We start from the raw sequence: 15,861 nt of genomic DNA on the forward strand, positions 1-15,861 counted from the left end.
ATATATATTATTCTAAATATTTTTTTAATAATAGCTACAGCAACTATTATTATTATTTTAGTTGTTTAAAAATTATATCATAAAAAATGAAAAAGGGATATTATTATTATTATTATTATTATTATTATTATTATTGTCTAGTACCTCTTGTACCCCTGTTTTGTTATTAAAAAGGTTACTGTAAATATTTACTTCTATAATTGAATGTAATAGAATATAATATAATTAAGTTTTATCAAATTTAAATGAGAGGTATTTTATGTATCTGAGGGATTTGTTAATTTGACCACAGCTACACCTGAAATTTAAGTTTATCAAGAAAACTAGTTGATTTTATTTAGATTGTTTGACAGGAACAAGTTCTTTACTTGTGTTTTCTCAGATAAGTTCTGTGCATCGAATCAGTTTGAGTGTGGAAACCATCGCTGTATCTCCAAATCCTGGGTGTGTGATGGCACTGATGACTGTGGAGACGGCACCGATGAGGACAGCAAATGCAGTGAGTCACGTTGCAACTTACATCAACAAACAAAGCTCTGAACTCAGATAAACCATGTTTATCCTCACTGCAAGTGAAACTTTATTTAATGCGCTGCGGGTCGTACTTTTACCTGTGTTCATGGTTTTTGATGATGAGAACGTCACGCGAGGACCAATGGAAGAATTTGTACCACCATTAAGTTTGTTTGGACGCAGCACGTTTTTCACATTTTTAAAAGCTGCCTTTCTGACCTCACTATACAATATTTTTATGGTTAGTTATTTTTGGTGGTTATTTTTTTTATCCTCATATCTGACCTTGTGATAACAAAACAGTTGAGAACCTCTGCTCTATTTAACTTTGCCTTTATTTGAACTCTTTACACTTTATATCAGCCATGATGAATCTGTGTTAATCTAGTTAATGCTTGATGATTAAATGTATAAGTAACACTGAGTATCTCTTCCAGAGACAAAGACTTGCAGTCCAGAAGCATTCCAGTGTCCCGGCTCCCACATGTGTATTTCTCAGCGCTGGAAGTGTGACGGGGATAAGGACTGTCCTGATGGTGCAGATGAAGGCATTAAGGCTGGCTGTGGTGAGTATCACTTATATCGGAACTTGGTTTATACCCTTAAACTCTAGTATTCTTTCTGTATTTCCTTCTGTTTATCTCTTTATTCTTTCTCTCAAGCATTCAATAAGACCTGTGATGACTCCGAATTCCAATGTCAGAATTATCAGTGCATTCCCAAAAACTTCATGTGTGATCATGACATTGACTGCCGCGATGGCTCTGATGAGTCGCCCGAGTGTGGTAAGCATGTCTTTTAGTCTTCTGTTTTTATTATTGGTCACACACACCAATGAAGTGATCATGCATGTCAAACGTTGTCTTCCCTTTCACAACAAAGAATATCCCACGTGTGGGCCGAATGATTTCCGCTGTGCTAATGGCCAGTGTTTGAAGCAGAAGAACTGGGAATGTGATGGAGAGTTTGACTGTAGGGACCAATCGGACGAAGCTCCCAAAAACCCACTTTGCACAGACCCAGGCGAGTATTAAAACCTTGAAGGACAAGGTGAAAAAAATGCACAACATCCCATTTTGTTTATCCCGTGACAGCCCCATAGGCTGAAGATACAGTATGCAGTCTGTATCGGAAACTGAAATGATTAGTTCAAATTTGGCCTTGGCTGTATTGTAGGTTTTTAATGTGATCAACGTTTGCGTAAGTTGTGTTGGGGAATTTGGCTATTAACATGTAATATTTCAATTATATTCTGCTGAAATTATCAAAATGACTTGGAAAAATCTGTTCATTTTCCTGAACGAGACTCAAAGATCTGAGTCCGTAAAATGATCCAAACTTCCCATCACTAATACAAACACCATGGGGCATGAATATGGTAATCATTCACTACCACGGTATTTATCAGAGTGCCATAATATTACCATCCAATGTCCGTCAGTGAAATTTATTGGACCCAGAACAAAAGTTTTACAGGTGGGGATCCTCTTCCCCAGGCCCAAATTAGAACCATGTCCTCATTGTTATTTTGTTTTTGTCCGTAGAGAGGCGCTGTAATGACACTTCCTTCCTGTGCACCAATGGCAAGTGTGTGAACGAGACATTGCTGTGTGATGGTAACAACGACTGTGGTGACGGCTCTGATGAAAACAACTGCTTCATCAATGAGTGTCTCAACAGTAAGCAGAGCGGCTGCTCACAGCTCTGTGAAGATCTCAAGATCGGCTTTAAGGTATGTGTTTTTCCTTATACTCAATATTTGTGTGAACTAATTAGTTGGACATAACAGTGAAGACGTGACATGCCTCTTGCCCGGCCCCCATAGTGCCGGTGTCATCCAGGTTTCCGGCTGAAACAAGATGGGAAGACGTGTGTTGATGTGGATGAGTGCACCACCACATACCCCTGTGCTCAGCGTTGCATCAACACACACGGTAGCTTCCACTGCCTCTGTGTTGATGGCTTTGTGCTACGTCCTGATGACCCCACCAGCTGCAAATCCACATCTGGTGAGCCTCTCCCCTCCCCATGATCTCTTACGCTCTGTTTATTATCAAAACGGCTATGGAAGTGTTTCTGTCTCAGAGTAAAAAGCCAACCACCATATATATATATATATATATTATGAGATTCACAGTTACAATTACGAGAATTTACATTTTAAAAATAATCCCCAAGCCAGAACAGAAGTTGTTCTGTAATTTCTGTTTCAAAGTCTGCTTGTATGATAAGAATGTTGCTTAAATTTCAGAGGAGGAACCTTTCCTCATCTTTGCGAACCGGTATTACCTGCGAAAACTCAACTTGGATGGCACTAACTACACACTGATTAAACAGGTGAGGTGGCTGTCAGTCTAAAAGACCAAAGAGATTATTTGTAGACTATTGTAACTTTCTAATGTTGCTGAACTGTTACTATTTTATGTGTTAACAGGGGCTCAATAACGCAGTGGCTCTGGACTATCATTACGCTGAGCAGATGATCTACTGGACGGACGTGACCACACAAGGCAGCATGATCCGTCGCATGAACATCAACGGCAGTAACGTGCAGGTCTGTGTAATTCAAGAGGATGTGCATTGATGATTCCTGCATGTGTTTAAAAATCATTTGATTGAGTTCAACCTATGACAAATTTCTTCATCTATGTCATCTTGTTCTGATTGGCCGATGGGCACGTTTGTGACTCTTTTGATTGGCTGATGGATAGGTGCTGCACAGAACCGCTCTGAGTAACCCTGACGGTCTGGCCGTAGACTGGGTTGGGGGAAACCTGTACTGGTGTGATAAGGGCAGAGACACAATTGAGGTGTCCAAGCTGAACGGGGCTTACAGAAGTGTGCTGGTCAACAGCGGCCTGCGGGAGCCGAGAGCTGTGGCGGTCGATGTGAGGATTGGGTGAGAGTCTAAACTCAGTTCCTGATAAGTTCTTACATTATCTATTATACAAGTCTCTGACTATCCCAGTTTGAGCTGTAAGTCTATTAAAATTGTGATTAAATTGCATGATGTTCTGATTAATTAGTCAAATGAATTGCAGTTAATCACATTTCACATTTGAGCAGAAAAGCCTCCAAATTATTTTTCTTTTTTTACAGAATTGTTTTATGTATTTAATTGTAAAAAAAAAAAAATTCTCTTAATGGATCTATGTGAATATATTGTTGTTGTTATATGTTGTATATTATATATATATATACACACACAAATATTTCATTTGCACTTGATGTGTGTTATGAGCTTGTCTGACTTTGGTGGTTTAATTATTTCCAGGTATCTGTACTGGTCAGACTGGGGTGATGTGCCACATATTGGCCGCATCGGCATGGACGGCACAAATCGTCACATCATTATTCAGGATAAGATCACATGGCCTAACGGCTTGACATTAGATTTTATTAATGACCGCATCTACTGGGCAGACGCTCGTGAAGACTACATTGCTTTTGCCAGCCTGGACGGAACCAACAGACACATTGGTGAATACAAAGACACCCATAGATTGCTTATGATGTCGTTTTTCTTCAGGCAATTAGTTTAGACAAAGAAGTGACTCGACCTTTATATTCGCCAATAAATGACATCATCAACGCTCCGTATTATGTAATATTATAGTTGATCTATTGTTTTTGAGACCGCTTTGTGCGGTAATCTGGCATTGAGGAGGGGTTTTGTTTCTCACATTCAGAAAGCTTACGCAAGAACATGCTAAATCTGTCTTTACTGAAAGGGCTCAAATTTAAAACCTAAAACTGAAATTAAGATATTATTATGTCCCTATATAGATAGATAGGTAGATGATGGATAGATGGATAGATAGATAGATAGATAGATAGATGCATCTAGATAATTTAGGAGCTTTTACACACTTATTTTACTCAATATTTACTCAAGAAAAATAATATTAACCCATAATATTATAGACAAGTTTTCATGATCCAATCAAATCTGATGGATACAATCAAGTCTCACTCTCATTATTTTACACTGAATATTCTGTTTGTTGCCTCTGAACCTATTAAATGTGAAGCTTGTGTTCTCTTCCCCACAGTGCTGAATCATGACATCCCTCACATCTTTGCCATGACTCTGTTTGAGGAGTTCATTTACTGGACCGATTGGGAGACCAAGTCCATCAACAGAGCTCACAAAACTCTGGGCACTAACAAAACCATGTTGATCAGCACCCTGCACAGACCCATGGACATACACATCTATCATCCCTCCAGACAACCTGAGGGTGAGAAGATAAACACATGCTGTACATGGAAATGTCCCTGCAGTATTTGATGTGGTTTCTAAGTGTTCTCTTCTCTGATGCTCTTGTGTTTGCAGTGTCGGGTCACCCGTGTCAGGTGGATAATGGTGGCTGCAGTAACCTGTGTTTGCTCTCTCCTGGAGGAAACTACAAGTGTGCCTGTCCCACCAACTTCTATCTGGCTGCTGATGGAAAACAGTGCCTGTCCAACTGTACTGCCAGCCAGGTGATTTCCTTTATATTCAGGGGTGCTTCTTATTAGATTCTCATTATGAGATTTGTTTCTACATTATGGCAGTGTCTACATTATTGTACTGCCATTAATGATTAAAAAAATATATATATATATTGTAGTATTTCATTCTTCAAAAAAAAAAACATTACTGCATTCTATACATTTTAATAGAAAGAAAATTAAATGTATATGTACCAAGACCACTAACTTGTTTAAAAAATGAACAGCCTTAGACGTATTTCATTAATCAGACACATTACCAGACCTAGTAAATACTTTTTAAACTGAATGTTGGCTTGTCAACTAACTGAAAGATTAAGATTAAGTACTAAAATTACTGAAATCAAAATGTATAAAAACTAAATAGACATTTATGAACTAAAAAATGGCAAAACACAACAAAATTACTAAACTTAAACTAAAATTAAACCGAACACTAAAAAATATAAAAATAAAAACTTATTCAAAGTATTAATAAATACTATAATATTATTTTAATAATACTAAAATAACACTGACATAATGACTTTTTTTGCATATAGCAATGAGAAGTAGGAGTAAAATGAAAATGTCAACATGCAAAAATCTTAATTGTCCTAAAAAAAAATTCAGCAAAATATGTTTTTCTTTTGATATTGGTGTGAAGATTGAGCTGGCCATGTTCTTGTCAGGAATCACACTCTTCTAACTGTTTATGCTTCTCTTTTATTTCTCTCTCTCCTCCTCTGACTGTAGTATGTCTGCAAGAATGATAAGTGTATTCCTTTCTGGTGGAAGTGTGATACTGAAGATGACTGCGGAGACCGCTCTGATGAGCCTGCTGAATGTCGTGAGTATCAGCTAACTGACGAGAGAGTTACCCCATGGCCACTTTCAGTTGTACATAACATCCTCATGCTCTGTGTTCTTGGGTTTTAGCCGAGTTTAGATGCAGACCTGGCCAGTTCCAGTGCGGCACAGGTCTCTGCACCAACCCAGCTTACATCTGTGATGGAGACAATGACTGCCAGGACAACTCTGATGAAGCCAACTGTGGTATGATGTCCAGTCAATTGTGTAGAATTGAATAATCATCTAATTCAAGTGTTTAGAACATTTGCTTAATGAAAACTAATTTTCTCCATGTTCAGACATCCATGTTTGCCTGCCCAGTCAGTTTAAGTGCTCGCATCCTAGTCGCTGTATCCCTGGAATCTTGCGCTGTAACGGTCAGAACAACTGCGGCCAGGGAGAAGATGAGAAGGACTGTCGTACGTCTGCTCTTATATCTCTCATTGATTGGATCAGTGTTAAATCTACACTATGAATGAGGCTGTTTTATGATGAGCTGATAGGCTGAGTGTCGTGTTCTCTTGTAGCTGAGGTGACCTGTGCTCCTAACCAGTTCCAGTGTGCCATCACCAAACGCTGTATACCACGAGTCTGGGTGTGCGATAGAGACTACGACTGTGTTGATGAATCCGACGAACCGGCCAACTGCAGTAAGGAAATAAAACCAACAAAATACAGACTTATAAAGCCACTTTTTATCTTAAAGGAATAGCTCTCCCAAAAATGGAAATTCTGTCGTCATTTACTCAGCATCATGTTGTTGCAAACCCGTAAGACTTATTCATCTTTGAAATATAAATTAAGATATTTTTAATAATATCTGAGAAATTTATGTCTCTATTCTAATCTATTCACCCAAAACTGATGCTTCAAAAAGTTAATAAAAAGATTGTGAAGTAAATCCATCTGAATCGAGTGGATGTAATTAATTAAAGCTTTTATCCACATAAATTTCAAGAATTTTACAGAGAATTCTCATTTTTGGGGGAACTAACCTTTTAATTAATTTGGTGGCAAATGTTTATATTGTGAACATGTATTAGTTTTACTATTTTGGTTAATTAATTGCACATCATGTAAATAATTTTACACCCTTTTTCAAATATACTGCTTTTAATATCATCAGACCATTTTATTCAGAAAGGTCTCTTAAGGAAGATTTTTTTTTTATCTTTAAGAATGTCAATTATCCAACTATCCATGATCTCCTTTTAAATATATTTATTCATTTGTTTATTTGCCTGTTTTAACCTATTTCATCTTGGTTTGGCATGAAAACATCCTTATATGCTGATATGGCATAAACAACCAAATAAATGAATATAATGACTTATTGACTGACAGTCCTTATTAAAGCCGTTTTTGTTTTCTACAGCTCAAATGAAGTGCGGTGTGGACGAGTTCCGCTGTAAGGACTCGGGCCGCTGTATCCCGTCTCGCTGGACGTGTGATGGAGAGGACGACTGTGGCGACGCCTCAGATGAGCCCAAAGAGGAGTGCGGTACGACTGGCCATCGCTTCATTTGCTCCACCTTATATTCATTTAAAAATGTTGATTACTCAGGGAAGTGTGTAAAAGTGATTCATTTTATTTGCATAAAAGTGATAATTATCATTTCTTGTGGTAGATGAGAGAACATGTGAGCCGTATCAATTCCGCTGTAAGAACAACCGCTGTGTGCCGGGCCGCTGGCAGTGTGACTATGACAATGACTGTGGCGATAACTCGGATGAGGAAAAGTGCCGTACGTATTTCAACTGACACACCTGAGACTGCATGTACACGCACAGCCATTTATAGGATTGAATCTAATGTTTTAGCATTATTTGTGAGTCGTGACCATCAAACATGTCTGTGGGAGGCATTGTGGGTATTTTGTCCTATGTCATCGCTCACTCACGTTGCTCACTGATGCATCTCACTTCATGTTGTCTCTATTCTTCATTTCACACTGACCCCATTGGCTTGACTCAGAGGTAGGTCTCTCCTCCCTCCAAACCACCTATTCCAGCCTCCCCTTCCTTTTCCTCTCTCTTTTCATCCCCCCATGATTCCATGTGTGTTTGTGACAGAATTGCAGCTTCTGCCCCCTAGTGGAGAAATGGTAGAGTTCTTTTTCCTCCTCCAAATGAATAGTGAAGCTTTTAGCAGTGAACATTTGTGTTTATAAGCTCAAATCTTTTGAGGTTTGGGTTTGTTTTGTCTTTATTGTGGTTTTGTTGTCTTCAAAATGAAAGCAAATTAGCAAGGTTATCATGGTCATAAAACCCCCAGGAAAATATCTTACAATTATGCGAATTAATAAAATCTTAAAGTCATAGAAAATTTTATAAATATATTTCCAACACAAATGCAGACACAGAATTATATTCACAGATGTGGATTATATAATGAATTAATTTATTTTATATAATATAACACCAGCTAGAAATTGCTCTTTTTACTGTAGTTTTTTTTTCTTCTTCAGTACTCATAAATAACTGGAAAATTCATGTAAATTGATCATCAGGTGTGGGAACCCTAAATATATTTGTGTATTTTCTCACTCTCTAAGCTGACCTGTTGCCCTTGTCTTGAAATGTGTCCCTTTCTTTCCTCCTATGTTTTCCTTATAGTCATTGTAGTGTTTGTGCTCTCTGGCAGATATTTCTTTCTTCAATTTTAAGTTGTTTCTCTCTCCCTATCAGAGCCGCGTCAGTGCTCTGAGAGCGAGTTTTCCTGCACTAACGGCCGTTGCATCGCTGGGAGGTGGAAGTGTGATGGAGATCATGACTGTTCAGATGGATCTGATGAGGTTTGATTTTATTTTATTGTAAGGATAGCCCCTTGAGATGTAATGTCTTATTTTCGACTAATACACAATTTTACAACACATAAACAATCTTACAAAACATACACTACAAATATACAAATACAAATAGAATGCTCGCCCTCTCCCCCACACCCACAAACCACAACTATTGTACAAAAACATAATTACAAAGACTCAACAAATAAATCAGTTACATCAGCATGAAACCAATTAATACCAGCAAGTCCTCAATAAAATCAAGGACCCTAAGAAAATGACACAAATTAAAAACATAAACGGGTAGTTTTAAGATGGGAAAATAAAGATAACCTAAAGCAATGAAAAGAGGTAACGTAGTAGATCTCCAAAAATATAAAGGACAGTTAATATAAACATTTGAAAATGAACACAAGCCAGTGATTGAGTTCGAAATGGACACCTTAAGACAAATCTACACAAAGAATTATAAACAACATTAAAGGAACACTCCACCGTTTTTTCATATTAAACTATGTTATTCCCTTAACTAAGACGAGTTGATACATACCTCTCTAGTCTCGGCTCTGGCGCGCGGCGACACTTTGATAGCACTTAGCTTAGCCCAGTTCATTCATTAGGATCCAAACAGAGATGAAATTAGAAGCAACCAAACACCTCCACATTTTCCCTATTTAAATACAGTTACACGAGTAGTTACATGACCAAGTATGGTGACACAAAATAAAACGTGGCGCTTTTCTAAGCGGGTAAAAAGGATAACTATAATGTATGGCGGAATAGCACTTGGGAGCACTTCGACTCGGCGCAGTAAAAAGTCACTTTGGTTCTAATGACAGAAGTGAGAGGGTGAGGGGGAGAGGATTTTTCAGGAGTGATGATATTTCTGCGCCGAGTCGAAGTGCTCCCAAGTGCATTATAGTTATCCTTTTTACCCGCCAGAGCGATTGAGTGCACGCACTGAGACGAGAGAGGTATGTATCAACTCTTCTTGGTTAAGGGAATAACATAGTTTAATATGAAAAAATGGTGGAGTGTTCCTTTAAGAGGCTTACCTCTGATAATTGTCAGTGTTATATTGATAAACAATGTCAGAATAATCAACAAGAGGTAATATTAACTGAGAAATTATTATTTTATTATTTAACATTACTTGAATGTTAAAATTAACTGAGTAAACTCAGACAACCATATATTCCATAAACGATATAATCAAAATATGAGGCATAAAAGAAAGTATAGGATCAATCCAAAGTCCCAAATATTTGAATGAATCAACTTTATCAATTATTATCTTTATCAACTTTGTAAACTATCCTCAAAAGTAATATTCAAATGAAGGGGAAAAGAATGACAATGTCGTGTACCAAACACAATATATCAAGACTTATTCTTATCAGTTAAATTAAGTTAAAATCAGACTGTAAAGAATTCTGCATTTGTAACATATCAGAATTAGTGGTCTAAAAAATTGTATCATCCGCATAAATATGTACAGAACAATTTGAACATGATTTGAGTCATTAATAAAGATAAACAAAAGTAGTGGTCCCAAGGTAGAACCCTGTGGAACACCCTTTTCTACAATTTAAGCTTTTTCCTGAAAAATATGGACTGCCATTAGTTAAAAAAAAGGTAGATTTAGGTTTATACTTAAATAATTGAAATGTGTGTGGTAGATCAATGTAATGCACACGTAGTAATTCCTTTACAAAGGTGTTTTAATTCAAATGTGTTCATTGTTTTTGAATTGAGGGATAGGGAAGTGTCCAGCATACATGTGAAATCTTTCAGAGGTATTTAAAAAGCATCCCAAGATACACTTAATTAAGTTGGTTGAGAGAGATGTCTGGAATGTGCAGAGCTGTGGCAACAACATATAAGAAATATAATATAGTTTTGGTTTGTTTAACTTTGTTTTTGTAGTCACTGCATACATCCATATGTCCATTTTGTATTTTATTTTATATACACTCAGTACTTATATTTACTGCTGTTGTGTCTCTCAGCATGGCTGTGATCTGAAGTGTGAGGAGGATCAGTTCCAGTGTAAGAACGGTCACTGTATCCCGCTCCGCTGGCACTGTGACGCAGATGCTGACTGCATTGACGGCAGTGATGAAGAGAGTTGTGACATTTCTGGTGAGTATGCATGTCTGATTCTTTCTTAAATGGGCTTATTTATGTGTCGTGTCCTTTTTTGAAATGTAAGGATTTATCTCACATTCCTCCTTCTGATCTCTCCTCTCTCAGTGGCACGGCACTGCCCCCATGATGAGTTCCAGTGTAATAACACACTGTGTAAACCACTGTCCTGGAAGTGTGATGGGGAGGATGACTGTGGCGATAACTCAGATGAGAACCCTGAGGAGTGCAGTAAGAACACACACATACTGATGAATTGTAAAAAAATTTTTTATTAAAGGTACATTATGTAACTCTTTTTTGTTCAAAATTTAAATAAGTCAATACATCATCAATCCTTCTCGGTTTTCATGGAAAAATTGCCGCTATACATCATTAGAGAAAAGTAGCTCTGGCTGCTTTGACGCGTGTATGTGGCATAGGTTAGTTTTCACAGCGAGTGAGAAAGGTTGACATGGAGCAGCTTAATCTCAAACATCCTGAGAATCACCTGTTTTAAAAAAAGAACAGAGGAGAGAGTCAAAATAAAATAAAAATCAACATTGGCTTGGCTTTTCGGAGATGACGAGGACTGAGGGATTTGAACTGTTGTAAAAGCGATGCAGAGATGCATTTTTAATTACACAACAGGTGAGTAAGTTATTTTATTGAACAGATACCTTTATCTAAACTGGTTATATCTCTTAAGCCTAGTACTGAATGTAACCATACTCATTCACACAGTCACGCAGAGCCAAAGCACTACCAAATCAATGTTCTTCTGCAAAATTATAGTTTTGTTTTTAACTGCTAGAGAGCCAAAAGTTACATATTGTACCTTTGAGATACATTTGCAGTGTTTTTGTTGACAATTAATAGAAAAAAACATAATTGCACAGTAAGCTCAGACTAAAATCTTCCTTTCTGTAATTCAGGAAACTTCCAGTGCCCACCCACTAGAAATTTCCGTTGTCTGAATAATCGTGTCTGTCTCTGGAGTGGCAAGCGCTGCAATGGTGTGGACAACTGTGGGGACAATTCAGATGAGACCAACTGTGGTTAGTCTTTTGCTCCGACATGCGTTAAAGATTTTATATCAGAGTCAGAGAGTGTTTGCTTTCATGACCTGTGACATGGTTCTTGTTCATACAGGAGACCACACATCCACATGCGATAAAGACCAGTTCAAGTGCAGCAACGGAAAATGCATCAGCGCAAACCTGCGGTGCAACTTCTTCAACGACTGTGAAGATTATGGCTCAGATGAGATCGGCTGCAAGACAGGTGAGGTCATGAAAAACCATATCAAGGAGTTTTGAGATAATAAAATATTTCTAGGCAAAATCCTAAAATGTATTGGAATTTTCTAGAGTGAATGTTTTATTCACCACACCACACACACATATATGTGTGTGTGTGTGTGTGTGTGTGTGTGTGTGTGTGTGTGTGTGTGTGTGTGTATGTATGTATATATATGTATATATATGTATATATGTATATATATATATATATATATATATATATATATATATATATATATATATATATATATATATATATATATATATATATATATTGTTACACACAAATTAATACACTATTATTTTATCACACACACACACGTGGTTTTTCAAATAATTTACTGTATATCAAATATATTATGAAACCCTTAACCTTCCAGTAACGAATTTCTTTGATAAAGACAGAAATGCATTTGTCGTGTAGAGTACATTTATCTCAAATAGACAGTCATTGAAATGAACTATTTTATGTACTTTTTAATCAGCACATTCACCATCTTATAGTTTATCATAATGTGTCAATCTCTGTGGATAAAATCAGCTTTAATTTGTATAATTTGATATTGAAAAGGGCTTTTAATTTCAGTGTTATTTTATTTAAGTCCTGCTTGAATTGACTTCATGTGTCTGTATTTTTGTAGACACCATGCTGAATGACTGTAAGAGTAACAAATCTCTATGTGGCGATGGCGATGAGGCTCACTGTGTTTCCAACGGCACGGACACGTTCTGCTCCTGCAAAAATGGTTTCCAGAGCGTTGGACACAACACCTGCGAAGGTACAGCACACATGGTCTGCCATCTTAAAATGACCTAAAGAAACTTTCGTCCTCCCCGATTTATGCCCGAGATTTTTATTACCAGCTACAACGTGCATATCAACATTTCATCTCTTTTCAGATAAGAATGAGTGCAAGCAGTTTGGTATATGTTCTCACATGTGTAACAACACCAAGGGCTCCTACAAGTGCAGCTGCCACAAATACTTCACCAGGATGAACCACACATGCAAGGCTGACAGTACGTACTGATTTTATTCTTTAAATCATCTTCAAGAGCTTGTCTTTAAAGGGATAGTTCACCCAAAAATGAAAATTAGCCCATGAGATACTCAACCTCAAGTCATCCTAGGTGTATATGACATTCTTCTTTCAGACAAATACAATCGGAGTTATATTAAAAAATGTCTTGGCTCTATTGTCAAGATTTATAATGGCAGTGAATGGTTGTTTTGAAGTCCATCTGTTCTGAAGTGCATCTATCCATCATAAAAGTGCTCCACACTGCTCCGGGGGGTTAATAAAGGCCTTCTGAAGCAAAGTGATGCGTTTGTGTAAGAAAAATATCCATATTTAAAACTTTATAAAGTAAAATAACTAGCTTCCACTTTTATGGACTTCAAAACAGTAACTGCCATTATAAAGCTTGGAAGAGCCTCCGATTGTATTCGTCTGAAAGAAGAATGTCATATACACCTAGGATGACTTGAGGTTGAGTAAATCATGGGGTAATTTTCATTTTTGGGTGAACTATCCCTTTAATGTGAAGTTGTGTGCCCTCTCCAACAGTTTCACATATCAGTTTCACAAACCTTCTGTTTTACCCTCTATTCTACTAAACTATTTTGTGTCCATCTGCAGGTCTGAACATTAATAAACAGGTGCTCTACATTGCTGATGACAATGAGATTCGCAGTCTAAATCCTGGGATGGTTTACGAGCAGACATTCCAGGGCGACGTCAACGTGCGCATCGATGCCATGGACTTGCACATCAAGACCAATCGCATTTACTGGACAAACTGGCACACCTCTGGTATTTCCTGCTTCCAGCTGCCCGCTCCATCCTCATCATCAGGTCCTACTTCCAACTCTCACCGAAACACGAGGCAAAGCGAGGGCAGCATCACCAACCTGGATGTGAGTCAAGACCTTCAATGTTCAATGTTGAACTTCGTGCTTTGCGATATCTTCTCTGAATACATCCTGTCTCCTCTTTAGATTTCAGGTTTGAAAATGCCACGTGGAATCGCGGTGGACTGGGTGGCTGGTAACCTCTACTGGACTGATTCAGGACGTGATGTGATCGAGGTTGCTCAGCTTACAGGCCAGCACAGAAAGACGCTGATTTCTGGCATGATTGACGAGCCTTACGCAATTGTTGTGGATCCTCAGAGAGGGTAAGAGACATTGCACTGTATGTTTCATTAACTCTAAAGTACAGTCGCTTCAAATACACTAATGCTGTATTGTGTATTTAATTAGATTTTTTTGTTTCATATCTCAGAACCATGTACTGGACAGACTGGGGTAATCATCCAAAGATTGAGACGGCAGCCATGGATGGCACTCTTAGACAAACCCTGGTCCATGAGAACATCCAGTGGCCTACAGGTCTTACCAGCAGAATTGCTGCTTTTAATCCTCTGTATACATGACATTTGTTAACTATATTAAGATGAAATTCATGTGTTAATGTTTCTTCTCTAAAACAGGTCTTGCAGTGGACTACTTCAATGAGCGTCTGTACTGGGCAGATGTCAAGCTCTCCATGATTGGCAGTGTGCGTCTGGATGGCTCTGACCCTGTTGTGGCTGTATCCAACATCAAAAACAGTTCAGTATTTTTTTATTAGCATGATAGTATACTCTAGTATTAAAATATCAGCAAAAATGTATCTATAATATAAAAGAATAAATATAATATCGCATCTAACATAAAAGTTTTTGTTTACAATATATATGTGTATGTATGTGTAGATGTATATATGTGTATATGTATTAATATGAGTGTGTATACAGTATATATACACATAGACATATATAATGTATATAAATATAATAATATATATATACATGCATATTATGTAAACAAAAACGTTTATGTTAGATGCGATTAATCGCGATTCATCGATTTTACACCACTAAATATAATATAATATAATGCCATTCAAAAGTTTGGGGTCAGTAAAAAGTGTTTTTGAAAAAAGACTCTTATGCTCCCCAAGGCTGCTCTTATTTCTATCAAAAATTCAGTAAATCTGTAATAAGTAATGTTGTTAGTTATTACAATTTAAAATAACTCTTTAAAATGTAATTTATTCCTAAAATGCCAAAGCTGAATTTTCAGCATCATTACTCCACTCTTCAGTGTCACATGATCCTTCAGAAATCATTCTAAAATGCTGATTTGGTGCTTAAGAAACATTTCTTAACATTGTCAGTGTTTAAAAAACAGTTGTGCTGATTATTTTCAGGATTCTATGATGAATAGAAAGTGAAAAAGCCTTTATTTGAAATCCACGTCATTTTTTTTCCCACATCAAATTTTAATTTGTCCTTGCTGAATAGAACTATTAATTTCTTTCAAAAAATCTTACTGAACCCAAACTTTTGAATGGTAATGTGTATTTTTCTTTCTTTCTTTAATATTTATGTTATATTGTTATTTGTTTTATTTATTACTATAATGATAGCATGCAGTGTCATCTTCAGGGAATTATTCAGCTTCTCTCTCTTTCCTACAGATCTCCTCCACCCCTTCAGCATTGATATCTTTGAGGATTACATTTATGGGGTTACCTACACCAATAACGTTGTCTTCCGGGTTAACAAGTTTGGTATAGGCCAGGCGGAGAATCTGACCACTGGCATCAACCATGCCACTGACATAGCCCTCTATCACCGCTACAAGCAGCCTGAGAGTGAGTGTTGTGTAAAAGTGTGTTTTGGATGCATTACAAATGCATGATTACAAATATGGGAGTTTTTTCCCACTGTCTAATGTATTTTTTTTTTTTTTTTTTTTTACA

The 15,861-nt window shown here is 37.2% G+C and overlaps 1 protein-coding gene across 1 annotated transcript in view; it reads left to right on the forward strand.

Annotated features, from left to right (window-relative positions):
- The window catches only part of lrp1ab (low density lipoprotein receptor-related protein 1Ab), a 119,152-nt gene that overhangs the window by 96,230 nt on the left and 7,061 nt on the right, over positions 1-15,861 (forward strand). Inside the window, exons 51-80 of the mRNA XM_084427645.1 lie at positions 383-499; positions 951-1,079; positions 1,176-1,298; positions 1,396-1,536; positions 2,058-2,245; positions 2,339-2,522; positions 2,765-2,850; positions 2,948-3,067; positions 3,225-3,412; positions 3,788-3,993; positions 4,566-4,754; positions 4,850-4,998; positions 5,743-5,836; positions 5,926-6,042; positions 6,138-6,257; positions 6,366-6,488; positions 7,214-7,339; positions 7,467-7,583; positions 8,527-8,633; positions 10,637-10,769; positions 10,881-11,003; positions 11,687-11,809; positions 11,904-12,035; positions 12,694-12,831; positions 12,953-13,072; positions 13,693-13,970; positions 14,052-14,230; positions 14,338-14,444; positions 14,546-14,665; positions 15,577-15,753. Of these exons, the coding sequence (XP_084283771.1) occupies positions 383-499; positions 951-1,079; positions 1,176-1,298; positions 1,396-1,536; positions 2,058-2,245; positions 2,339-2,522; positions 2,765-2,850; positions 2,948-3,067; positions 3,225-3,412; positions 3,788-3,993; positions 4,566-4,754; positions 4,850-4,998; positions 5,743-5,836; positions 5,926-6,042; positions 6,138-6,257; positions 6,366-6,488; positions 7,214-7,339; positions 7,467-7,583; positions 8,527-8,633; positions 10,637-10,769; positions 10,881-11,003; positions 11,687-11,809; positions 11,904-12,035; positions 12,694-12,831; positions 12,953-13,072; positions 13,693-13,970; positions 14,052-14,230; positions 14,338-14,444; positions 14,546-14,665; positions 15,577-15,753 (4,254 nt within the window). The remainder of the gene's footprint in view (positions 1-382; positions 500-950; positions 1,080-1,175; positions 1,299-1,395; positions 1,537-2,057; positions 2,246-2,338; positions 2,523-2,764; positions 2,851-2,947; positions 3,068-3,224; positions 3,413-3,787; positions 3,994-4,565; positions 4,755-4,849; positions 4,999-5,742; positions 5,837-5,925; positions 6,043-6,137; positions 6,258-6,365; positions 6,489-7,213; positions 7,340-7,466; positions 7,584-8,526; positions 8,634-10,636; positions 10,770-10,880; positions 11,004-11,686; positions 11,810-11,903; positions 12,036-12,693; positions 12,832-12,952; positions 13,073-13,692; positions 13,971-14,051; positions 14,231-14,337; positions 14,445-14,545; positions 14,666-15,576; positions 15,754-15,861) is intronic.

Source organism: Rutilus rutilus, assembly GCF_951802725.1.
Source record: "Rutilus rutilus genome assembly, chromosome: 13".
NCBI lineage: Eukaryota > Metazoa > Chordata > Actinopteri > Cypriniformes > Leuciscidae > Rutilus > Rutilus rutilus.